Genomic DNA, 12,777 nt, shown 5'->3' with positions numbered 1-12,777 from the left:
TGGAGTCGAAGAGGCATAGGCAAACAGGTTCAGGAGAGACGAGTCTGGGAAAAACTGCCGCACTCATCCAGTCTCCAGCCAAACCAACGCCTTGCCATGCTTTCTGCATGATGTTACCGACTGACCAGAAATGAGGGTATCGAGAGCCACTGGGATACTTTGACACATCATTTTTTGTGTCAGTGCCTGGCAACAAAGTTAGTTGCTTCTACAGCTGAGGATCTGGCAGGCCCTGGACCTTCAGTGAATCAGTACTTGTGGTTAACCAGCAGGGGAAAACTGATTTTGCCACCTCCCTCATATGTAATATAGAAATGTGCAGCTGAAGAGAGTTAGAAAAAAAGAGAATTGACCAGAGACCAGGCTTCCCTCTGATAGATGCAGATAAAACGTGATATTGGCAGCTACAAAGGGCTATTTTAAGGCTATTTAAACACAAATTAATAATGGGTATATCCAGGCTTTTAAAAATATCGAGGTCATAAAGAAAAATCCTGTAAAACTTTTTTCCGATATTTGGAAATGTTCTTTATTCATTTAACTTAAGGTGTATACAGTATATATGGGTTTTCTTCGTTAAAAAAAGTGATAAGTGATTCTTATCAGTTTTTTGTCACTATCTGCTAAGATATGCTTAACATATTTTAAAAACACATATATTTAACAGATAATTGATTACTTTAGATTTTTTCATTTATTAATTATGCAACAAACTATGCAAGATATAAATGTAAGTATAAGAAATTAAACATTTGTTATCTAGCTGATCAAAAAGGTGGGAATGTAAATTGAAGGTAATAACAACGTTTACCTGTAATTCAAGGAAACATTTTAATCTAATGGAATATATAATGATTTTATTTGAAACTTTGACAGTTTTCTTAATTTATGTTAAATAATCATAAATGCACGTTTAGTGCTTCCGTATACAAGGTCATATTTGAACCTGATGCCGTTGTATAAAAGTGAAACGAGGTGAGTGAAAAAAAACGGTTCCTTCTGCCCACTGTTGCCCAGACCCGTTGGAAAGAGAGACTCATTCGTCTCAAGGCTTTAAGTTCTTGGAGAGCAGCATGTCTGGGCTTCTGTAAAATAATATGCCTTTTTTTTTAAGCCTCATGAATGATCTGGACAGGCTGCACCCATTACCATTATAAACCTGCTCCCTGGCTAAATGACACACTGCGTGCTAATAGAACCATCCTTCGGGCAGCAGAGCAGAAACGGTAGAAATCCAAACACCGTGACGACCTCCTAACCTATCAGGCTCTCCTCTCCTCTTTCTCTGCTTCGATCTCTCAGGCAAAAAGCACTTTCTTTCAAGATAAGATCCAATCTTCCTATTCCAATCCCAAAAAACAATTTTCCATCTTTTCCACCCTCTTGGACCCTCCCAAAGCCCCTTCCCCCTCCTCCCTTCTGTCAAGCGACTTTGTTAACCACTTTGAAAAAAAGGTTGATGATATTCGCTCTTCTTTTTCTGACTCACCTTTACTCACCGCTGGGTCACCAGACCCTCCCTTCACCCACACACTAACCTCCTTCTCCCCTCTCTCTCCAAGTGAGGTTCTTACCCTCATTACTTCTGCCCGTCCTACCACCTGTCCTCTGGACCCTATCCCCTCAAACCTCCTTCAGACTATCGCTCCTGATATTCTACCGTTTCTCACCCATTTCATCAACACTTCTCTAACTTCTGGTCACTTTCCAAACAGTCTCAAGGAGGCAAGAGTAAACCCTCTCCTAAAGAAACCCACTCTCAACCCGTCCGATGTTATAAACTACAGGCCTGTCTCTGTCCTCCCATTCCTGTCTAAAACACTTGAACGTGCTGTCTTTAAACAACTCTCCTGTTATCTCCACCAGAATAACCTTCTGGATCCGCACCAGTCTGGTTTCAAGGCAGGTCACTCCACAGAAACTGCTCTCCTTGCTGTCACGGAGGAACTGCACACGGCTAAAGCAGCCTCCCTCTCCTCTGTCATCATCCTTCTCGACCTGTCTGCTGCATTCGACACGGTGAACCATCAGATCCTCCTTCGCACTCTCCAAAAACTTGGAGTTTCAGGCTCTGCACTTTCCCTCCTCACCTCATACCTCAAAGACCGTACCTACAGGGTAACTTGGAGAGGGTCCGAGTCCGACCCTTGTCAATTAACTACAGGGGTCCCTCAGGGCTCTGTTCTTGGTCCCCTCCTCTTCTCCTTGTACACAAACTCGCTCGGATCAGTCATTAGCCCGCAAGGTTTTTCATACCACTGCTACGCTGACGACACCCAATTAATTCTGTCCTTTCCCCGCTCAGAGACCCAAGTCGTCGCACGCATCTCTGCTTGTCTAGCGGACATCTCTCAGTGGATGTCTGCTCATCACCTCAAGCTCAACCTTGACAAGACTGAACTGCTTTTCCTTCCCGGAAAAGATTGCCCCACTTTTGACCTAACAATCAACATCGGCACCTCTGTTGTTTCCCCGACTCAAACTGCAAGGAATTTGGGTGTGATCCTAGATAACAAACTGTCCTTCACTGCAAACATCGCTGCTACAACCCACTGCTGCAGATACACACTTTACAACATCAGGAGGATACGTCCCCAGCTGACCCAGAAAGCAACGCAGGTTTTGGCCCAGGCTCTCGTCCTCTCACGCCTAGACTACTGCAACTCCCTCCTGGCTGGTCTACCTGCATGTGCCATCCGACCTCTGCAGCTCATCCAGAATGCAGCGGCTCGTCTGGTCTTCAACCTTCCAACATTTTCCCACACCACTCCGCTCCTCTGCTCCCTTCACTGGCTTCCGGTAACTGCTAGAATCCACTTCAAGACACTGGTACTTGCGTACCATGCTGCGAATGGATCTGGCCCTTCCTACATCCAGGACATGGTTAATCTGTACACCCCAGCACGTGCACTTCGATCTGCATCAGCCAAACGACTAGCTGCACCCCCGCTGCGAGGGGGACCCAAGTTCCCATCAGCAAAAACACGTGGGTTTGCTATCCTGGCTCCAAAATGGAGGAATGAGCTCCCCATTGAAATCAGGACAGCAGATAGCCTGCACATCTTCCGTCATCTTCAGACTGAAAACTCATCTCTTTCGACTCCACTTCGAGCGATAGAATTACTGACAAAGAATTGCTAACAAAGCACTTATATACTAATAAAGGACTGGCTTATCTAAAGCCAGTTGAGTAGCACTTGAAATGTTTGGCTCTATGAAACCTGATGTACTTATATGATTCTGTTTTCTTCAAGGTTGTATCTTCCTGGTCGAATGTACTTATTGTAAGTCGCTTTGGATAAAAGCGTCAGCTAAATGCAATGTAATGTAATAAACCCTGCTAATACTAAGAATAATGTTATCTTTCAAACCATGCAGACTTTTCAGCGTTTATGGAGTATTTTACGACACTAAATGTCAAGGGATCCATTTCCCCCTGGGACAGAAGCTACTGTTTCTTATCTCATTACAGATGTGTAATTCCACTGTTTGCCTAGCGTGGAAAAAGTGATTATCTCTCCCAAAATGACTATGTTGTCAATGCTGATATATCAAAGCCAAACCTTGACGTGTTAAGTTATGGAAACATTGTGGTTTTATATTTTCTGTCGCTTAAGAATCTTTCAATTAGACAAAATAAATCAGGATTGGGAATCTAGCCCGATGGGTTAGCGTTAACGGTTTGAATTAAAATGGAAGAGGATACATAAAACAAATAATCAACTTCATACTTTAAAATAATCCCTGAACCAAAACATGTAATTTGCTTGAATTTTCAAAAAAACAAAGGTTCATTTCAAATGGTATGAATGATATGATTTTCTTTTAACGTTAGCATCGTGGATATGCAGCAGCTATTATACATTCTTCTCCTTTTCTGAGAAGTAACAACTGTAAGGGATCATAATTTAACAAATAGTTTGTATAACAAAGAGAATATCAAGTTACTCTATTAATTGTATTAGTTTACATTTGACATTTATTCACGGTTACAAAGAAAAGAAACATAATTCAAACTCTGACACTGCTGTGGATAGAGAAGGACTGCAACTGAAATCATAGAACATTTGAGAAGAACGTCCGTTTTTCCTCATCCTCTCTTTCATTCTGCATGACTTCCACAAAAACATGGTGTTCAGAGTCCCTGTGAAAACTGGATAGCACGATTGGGCCTGAGTGTCTCTGATGTGTCTGGTCAGTACCAGTAGGACCCTTTGTGCCTTCTGGTCTCCACAATGCCCATTTTCTCCATGACTTCCTCCTCCAGGGTTTTGAGAGACGGTACGTAGGTTTTTTCTAGAGTGTCATCTGGACTGGTGTCTTTTGGACCGTCTGTAATAACAGAAAGACACAGTCTCATTCAAAGATATATATAGATTGTAAAATAACACAAGGAAAAAAAGCAGAAATGTGACACCTGTTCACTCAACTAGTCAGTTCCAATAATTTCCCAGAATTGATGGAAAACAATTATGTATTGGTAAAGGTTAACAATTTCCAGGTGTGTTCTAGTTTAGAAGAAAATGTGTTTCTTCCACTATAAAACAATCAAACTCCATCTCTCACACACCTATTTTTAGAATTAAAGTCTGCATATGGTGGAAAACTGACTGGCAGACAGTTTTATGGGATGACTCTTAGCTAGACATCGAATAAACTGGTTAGTGAAAATAATTATTCTCTAATAATAAAAACACAGACAGACTCACCTTTCCACTGCTCTGGCACGATGCCATCTCGTCGCTCTACGACCGGTTTGGGGATGATTCGCCCCGTCCTGAGAGACACTCGCACTCTATCACCCTCCTCTGTGAACTTCCACTCCACCTCTGTGGGCTTCCTGCAAGATCAATACCATCACGTCATGATTTATGAAGACACAAATTGATTTACATTTATCCACAGTAAATCATCTAAAAAAAGGTTAGGATTTAAAATAATAACATGTCTTCCACAAAAGACTAGATGAATTGCTAAAGTTAAAGGTTGAAAGTTGTAGTTAGAATAGATTGTAAGACCGTGAGTACAGGGCTCGAGCTTAAGGACGTCGAAAAAAATAGTGTCGGGGAGGATAAAAAATAATTTTGGGACGAATTTGGGACGAGAGTTAAAATAAAAATAACCTGCTAACTCTACTACAAATGGCGATGAAAATGAAACCGACTGCACGTTTTGTGTAGCATATTAAACCTCCTTGTCAACATAAACACACACGCACAAAACATTTAGAAACCCGCGAAATACACATACATGTAGCTACAGCTGTGCCGCTGGCTGTCAGCCAGCCGCCCAGCTGGCTGTGCCCGCGAATTCCTGGCCCGCAAATTCAAGGGTCTAGCTATGTACTGAGTGTGTGTATTTCGCGGGTTGAGTGATGTACAATGGCATCCCGCGGAGGAATTCTGAAATGTTTTACCGTTACATCACAAAAACGCACAGCAGAACCAGACCCTGGAGCGCCGGCCTCTTTATTCACTTACTCCTCTTCATCCCCTATGAGTAATAAGGCTGAGAAGAGAACCCTCCATCGTATTTAGTCCTTAGCAATATGATGCGCCTCTCCCCATGTAGGGATGGGTACCGAGCCCCGGTATTAAACGGGCCGGAATTATTAAAGACAGTGGTAACGTTAAGCTCCGACGTTATCGGACTTTTTATCGGTACTGGAGACATACAAAAAATATATGTTATATGTAGGGGTGCACCGAATGGGAAATTCTTGGCCGAAACCGATACCGAAAATAGGAAACAGTTGGCCGAAAACCGAATGCCGAAAGGCCGAAAATTATTATAGAAATATATATATATAATGTATACATTTTTTACCAATGTTGTTCAGCTACCTGATTATGGAAATAGACATGATTATGGCAAAACTTAACTTAAATAATAATCACTATTATGGGTCCATAAAACATTTATTCAGCACTTTTGAATGCATACAGTACATTTATATATGTCATGTATTATTGCTAAAAAACATTATATCGCAGTCTTAGTGTCGCCAACTCGTTTCTAATATGCAAAGACAACAAATGCGTCTATGATGTATTTTCGATCAGACGAGCTCTCTCTCCCCCGTCTGTGTGCGAGGGGGCGGGGCAGTTTACACACACGCAGCTGCTACATGCAGCGGAGCACACTGCGGAGATGGCGGAGAGAACGCGCTCCGAGGTGTGGTTAAACTTTACCCGTCTCGATGTGGAGAATACTTGTTACCATAAGTGCAATAAGAGTTTAGCATGTAAGCACGAGCAATTTGTCTAAACATTTAGCAAAAGTGCACCGCATGCAGACGGAGGAATGTACCGGGTTCGACCGTCTTTCTAGCAGCTCTGTAGCCCCATCCACGAGTAACGTTTCCACGTCAGGTGTTATGTATGCTAGCAGCAACACACGGAGTTAACTCCATGATACAAACATGGGTTAATGATTAGAGGAAACTGAGTTATTTAGTTTGTTAAAATTTCAGCTATTCTGTTTACAGTCTGTCATCAGATTATTTAATATGATTTGTTAAAGGCTCAGGGCAATCTCGATGACAAAGGTCAATGTTCCCCCCCCCCCTGTGAGCCAGCCGCGAGCATGGTCGCCGCGTCTTTATTACGTCATCACAACAACACGTTAGGTTACCAACGTAAGCCTGTTCTGACATTCGGTGAGATTTTTTCGGTGCTAAAACCCTTTCGGCCGAAAGCCGAAAGGGCCTTTTTAACCATTTTCGGCCGATAATTTTCGGTGGCCGAATATTCGGTGCATCCCTAGTTATATGTATTATTGCTACATACACATTATATCGCATTTGCAGTTTTAGTTTCACCAACTCCGTTTCTAATATGCAATAAGACTACAACATGCGTCTATGATGTATTTTCAAGCTTTCCAATCCAGACGAGATCTCTCTCTCCCGTCTGTGTGCGAGGGGGCGGGGCCGTTTGTAAAGGTCTCCTGACTGTGTTACAGACTGTCATCCTGGTTAGTGGTTACTCTGGGTTCTGTCTTCAGGACAGTATTGGATTGTGTTTTTAAATTGGATTGGACTTGATTGGATTCAATATTAGAGTAATTTTCTCGTTTGTGTGTTTGTTTAAATATATTTGGCCTTTGTTTATGTGATTGAATGATTTACTCAAATAAAAAGGTTGATGAATTATCATCTAATGATTTGTATGATGTTTTATTTATGTTAAAGGTCACTTTGAATGATTTTAACTAATGATAATGTAGAAAAACTAACGTTTTAAATTCGGGACGGTCCACATTAATTTCGGGACGGCTTAGATTGTATTTCGGGACGGTTCCGGGAGGATGGGGAAAAAAGTTAGTCAAGAGCCCTGCGTGAGTATAAACACAAAAAGGCTGTATGGTGGTGTACGAACATTCTCTGTTGTTTCATTAAGCAACATTTAGTGGGGAAATGACAGACATATTTTATGTCGTAGATCAATATGTGAAAACCTGTTAAGCACATTGTGTTTAATAAATCAACCATATTTCAGGCCTCTTTCTAAAAACCTATTCAAAGACTAATTGACTTCAAGACAAGGGAACTCATTTCCTAGTTGTAGGACTCATTCTTGCAGCACTAGGAGATCTCTGAGTTTAGCACAAGCTGTTTAAGACTCCAGATAGCAATATCGCAGGAGCATCTAGAAAAAAGGATTACAGCCAAGACTTCTTATCTGTTGTTAGGCTATTGTCAATGTCCTGGGGTGTGTGTGTGTGTGTGTGTGTGTGTGTGTGTGTGTGTGTGTGTGTGTGTGTGTGTGTGTGTGTGGGTGTGGGGTGTGTGTGTGTGTGTGTGTGTGTGTGTGTGGGTGTGTGTGTGTGTGTGTGTGCAATGGCGTAGCGGAGGCCCCCGCACCCCCCGCAGTGCGGGGGAGCCCCGGAGCTTAGGGGGCCCCGCCCCCACTGTAGGCTATCCTCTTAGATTTCGTAACACGGGAACAGGGCGCAGAGGGCGGGCCCCCCCCCCTCCCTGCTATGTTGCTACGTCATGTGTACGCTGCCTGTAGTAGTACAACAGTGTATCATTATAATTATTTGCTCACCTGCGATAGGGCTAGCCGGCTGATAACTAATGTTCATTGGCAGGCTGGGCAGCGTTCAAAACAAAGCGGGAAGCATTGCTCATATAAATAACGTTCATTAGTTGCGTTGCCGGTAAACATGAAAAATGAAGCGCCACTACCCAACGGTGCTCAGAAAAGCAAAATGAGAGCGAAAGCCGAACAGGAGAGGGCAAAACTACCTAAAATAACGTCATTGTTCCGGCAGGCAGCAAAGGTAGACGTAGACTCTAACGTTACTGCAGATAGACCGCTAGCAAACCCCCCCCCCCCCCGGCGGTCAGCTCAGAGTCCAGGCAGACAGCAGCCCCGTTACAGCCGAGCCAGCTAGTCGTGCCTCGCGCTTCGAGACAGGTTAGACATTAGAATAATAGAACGTTTTATTCGCCATAACCAGTAAGAGTATGCTACAGGTTACATTGGAATTGGAATCTAATCCGTTCCTTTTTGCAGGTCAGCAAGAAGTCAGCTGTGCCCCTCCGAGGCCAGTTCAGACATAGCCAAGGTTGCCCACCCAGCTAGCCGTGCCCCGACAGTGACAGCAGCTCCCACCCACCCCAGGAACACGTTGGCCAGCGACAACTCTGTGACTGAATACCCTACTGATAGGGGGAAATTCCCTGTAGATTTAGAAGACGATGATGTTAAACGGTACATTCTGAATAACGGGCCATGCAAGCATGAAGGGCCATTCAAAAGGGATGGGAAGGGAAGGTGCTTTTCAAAAGAGTTCTATAACAAAACACCGAACATTGGATGTAGAATTCCGCGCAAGTGGCTATGTTACTCGCCATCTATGGACCGGGTGTACTGTGAGCAGTGCTGGCTGTTCGGTGACAGACCGTCTGCCCATCACCTCCACCAAGCGTGGAGAATAGGAATAAATGATTGGCAGGGTCTCTCTAAAAAGATTAAGGAACACGAATTCTCTCGCTCTCATTTGGCAGCATGTGTCGTGTATGATACGTGGAAAAATAATCTGACCATTGACGCGCAAATATCATCTGAGTTTAAGAGAGAGGTGGGGTTTTGGACCGAGGTCCTAACCAGAATAACTGATGTTACACTAACACTGGCCTCTCGCAACTCTGCTTTCCGGGGTCACAGAGAGAAAATAGGTGATATAGATAATGGTAATTTCTTATCTACCATATACGCGCCATACCACCGTATGGCGCGTTATGATCCAGTTCTGCAAAGGCTTATTGAAAGCAAAAAGAAGGTGCACTATAAGTCCTCAAACTCAAAACGAAATAATTTCATTGCTATCGAAAAAAGTGCAGGACACAATCATTACAGACATACAGAATGCAGAATTCTATTCGATTATAATGGATACTACCCAGGACATTTCAAAAGTAGACCAACTGAGTCAAGTGTTCAGATATGTTACTATAGCAAATGATGAAAATGGAAACCCTACAGAGGTGAAAATAAACTAAAGTTTGTTGGGCTTCCATGCAGTCACAGACCAAACTGCTGCAGGTCTAGAGAGAGAAATTCTCGAATCGATGGAGAGAAAGGGGATACTACTTGGGAAGTGCCGCGGACAAGGATATGACGGGGCTAGCAATATGACGGGGCTAGCAATATGAGTGGCGTCTACTCCGGTGTACAAAAACGCATAAGGGATAAAGAGCCCAACGCAGTGTACATTCATTGTGCTGCACACAATTTAAACCTTGTACTCAATGACGCATGCCAAAATATACCTGCGATAAAAGACTTCTACGACACTGTTGAAAGGCTATATGTATTCTTTAGTGGAAGCATCAAACGATAGGAGCTTTTGGAAACACACCTCTCAGTGCCCAAGGCTGACCAGCCTACACTGAAGAGACTATGCCCGACACGATGGGCATCAAGACAAGACGCCGTCCAATCATTGCGGTTCCGTTATGCTGACATTATGCAAGCGCTAACTAAGATAGACTTGCTCTCCAGAAAAAGCGAGGAACGTGCCGAGGCGACTGGCTTGAAAAAGGCCATGGAGAGCTTTGAGTTTGTTGTAATGACTGTAATACAGGGCAAGGTCCTTGAAACAGTCAACATTGTGTCCCAAGTCCCAGGGGAGCATTTTAGAGTGGCAGTATTTTACGCAAATATCGATATTGTCGTTGCCGAACTCAAAAATCGATTTGTTGGAATGAGCGAAGTTGCACAGCGATTTTCTTTTCTGCTTCCCCGCGAACTTTTGCACGCAACAGACAAGGATCAGTCTGAGTCCGCAAGTGCTTTATCAGGCCAGTATAAAGACGACCTGTCAGCCGAGTTTCCTTTCCAGATCCTGTCCCTCCGTAATGCTCTTAGGCCTACTATAAAGAAAATTGAGCGTGGAACAATCAAAGACCTTGCACAAACCCTGCTCATTGAAAATCAGTCCATTTTGCCAAGTATCCCCGATGTTGCCACAGCACTGAAATTGTTTTGAACTATACCCGTGACTGTTGCCAGTGCTGAGAGATCTTTCTCAAAACTTAAATTAATAAAGACATATTTGAGGAGCACAATGTCGCAAGAGAGACTGTCTGGGTTAGCAGTCCTTAGTATTGAGAGCCGACGCGCGCAGTATAGATTTAAAGACTGTTATACAGGACTTTGCGCAGAAGAATGCCAGGAGACGTGCTCGTATAAAATAATAGGCCTACAAAGCAGCTCCTGATTGCATCCTCTATGTAGCCTATAGGATGTGTTTTATTTGTTTGTTTTTTGTAGGCTACTTTTCTTTTATACAGAATGTTATATATATGTGAACCGTTCCGTTGTGTGAACTCCAATGATGATAGGCTATAACGTTCTACAATACCTTCATGTTACAAAAAATACACAGCCACTTGTTTGTATTTGTCAATGATGTTTAAATCAGATGTATATTATACAGAAAGTTCCTACTGACCCTATACTGTTTAAATCAGATGTAGCCTATCTTTATACAGAAAGTTCCTACTGACCTATAGGCCTACTGTTTACAAAAGTTGCCTGAAAAAATAAACATTTAAAAAAGTGGCCGCGATGTCTATCCCATGTCACTCTATTATTGATTTAGGGGAGGGGGCGGGGCCCCATGGTCCGACCTGCGGGGGAGCCCCGAAATATTGCGCAACGCCATTGTGTGTGTGTGTGTGTGTGTGTGTGTGTGTGTGTGTGTGTGTGTGTGTGTGTGTGTGTGTGTGTGTGTGTGTGTGTGTGCATATGCATAGCCAACATTTATTTCCTTAGTAGCTAGGTTTACTGTACCTGTCTGAGGGGTCAACAAGCGCAATATCTGCGAGCAGGAGGGGAGCCTCACTGGCAACGTAGGACCCACGGGATTCCTCAGTTTTCCCGACGTACCTGAAATGCTAAAAACAGAAAAAGTTTTCGGAATGTTGTATTCCAACAGATGGATACAAATGTTTCATTATTTTGCACTTTGTCAGCTTGTTTGATCTTTAACAAGACATCTGTCTCCATCTGGTGGTGTGTGACACTTCTACAGTAGTAATTCAATTGAAAACGTAAGTATTTGGTAAAGAAATGGTAAAAAAACATACGGAAGCATCACCAATCAAGAATCTAACTTTATTATCCTCTTAACAGCAGCTCAACAAACTATACTGTGATGCAGTACACAGCTTCCTCTGGGAAAGACACTACAGAAGTTCCTTACTGTGTTCAGGCCCTGCAGAATAACCCAGTTTCTGTGTCTGAAGACTTGATTCACTCTCCCCTGCTTCCCTTTGTCCTTCCCTGCGAGAATCTCCACCTGGAAAACAAAAGAAAAGCAGATACATGAGTCCATGTTGTATTAGTCTCATATTCTGGAATGATATCTCTAAACCAGTTTATTTTGTCAATCAAAGTTTAGCCAAGAACGCTTGAATAATGAGTTAGAAGGCAGGCAACTGAGTCCCACTTTGCCCATAAAGACTTGTGACTTGAGTTCCTCACCATGTCCCCTTTCAGCACCGACCAGTCCTCTGCTGCGATCGGCTCCACGAACACCTTCCTCCTCTTCTTCCCTAAAGGATTTAGCCTCTTAGCAGCCGGCGTCCAGGGTCTGTTGGTGCCGAATCGGTAATCTTTGGGCACAACCACCTTGGCTGCCATCGACAGGAGAGCGGTCAGCCTCATTGTGCTAAAATGGGACAAAATATGTCAAAAGAGTTATTTGAAAAAAGTGCCGAGTTTCCCTTGACAACACAAGCTATGCTAACGTTAGTTTGTGGGAAGCTATCACTATACTTGTGTTAAAACGGCTAACCAAATGCTAATGTATTTTCAAACGCAGTGAAATCTTGAACAAGACTGCTACCTTTCTTGCCACAGTGTGGTTATAACAATAATAGAGTTAAGTAATATAACATGCACAATATCTTACCCTCTGTTGATGTCAATGTCACATGTAGCAGCTCTGCCTCGAACACTATCCTCAGCAGGCAGCGCCCCCTAGTGGAGAGGAGGGTGAGACCCGGCCGCACGCATGCGCACTGGCCCAATAATGTATCTGCATGTATTTGATTCCTTTTTAGGTTACAAAAAACATACAAGGTCTCGCAGATATACATTAAAAATGATAAAAACGTTATAAGAATACAATACAATTAATTATACCAGATTACATGTAGAATTAAACAGAAGGTTCTTTATTAATCATATTGATATTCTGTACAAACTTCAAAGTCAAAATTATAATTATAATCTTCAAATGTAACATTTGTGATATTAA

The 12,777-nt window shown here is 42.9% G+C and overlaps 1 protein-coding gene across 1 annotated transcript; it reads right to left on the bottom strand.

The window, feature by feature from the left end:
* Positions 1–3,952: 3,952 nt before the first annotated feature.
* Positions 3,953–12,515, bottom strand: mrpl24 (mitochondrial ribosomal protein L24). The gene is made up of 6 exons (XM_034210269.1): positions 12,430–12,515; positions 12,000–12,186; positions 11,719–11,814; positions 11,307–11,410; positions 4,710–4,840; positions 3,953–4,332 (listed from the first exon to the last, which is right to left on the bottom strand). The coding sequence occupies exons 2-6, from the start codon at positions 12,180–12,182 to the stop codon at positions 4,196–4,198; spliced, it is 651 nt and encodes a 216-aa protein (XP_034066160.1). The 5' UTR covers positions 12,183–12,186; positions 12,430–12,515; the 3' UTR covers positions 3,953–4,195.
* Between the last annotated feature and the right edge of the window lie 262 nt (positions 12,516–12,777).

This window comes from Gymnodraco acuticeps, unplaced genomic scaffold (genome assembly GCF_902827175.1).
Source record: "Gymnodraco acuticeps unplaced genomic scaffold, fGymAcu1.1, whole genome shotgun sequence".
NCBI classification, from domain to species: domain Eukaryota; kingdom Metazoa; phylum Chordata; class Actinopteri; order Perciformes; family Bathydraconidae; genus Gymnodraco; species Gymnodraco acuticeps.
This window is presented reverse-complemented; position numbering and strand designations above follow the sequence as displayed.

What these genes read in the sequence shown, in the direction of transcription:
- mrpl24 (XM_034210269.1), bottom strand. Translation starts at nt 12,182, where the DNA reads ATGAGGCTGACCGCTCTCCTGTCGATGGCAGCCAAGGTGGTTGTGCCC. An exon ending in CGGTGCTGAAAGGGGACATG is followed by an intron (nt 11,815 to 11,999) that starts GTGAGGAACTCA and finishes TTTGTTTTCCAG; the next exon opens with GTGGAGATTCTCGCAGGGAA. An exon ending in TTCTGCAGGGCCTGAACACA is followed by an intron (nt 11,411 to 11,718) that starts GTAAGGAACTTC and finishes TTCTGTTTTTAG; the next exon opens with CATTTCAGGTACGTCGGGAA.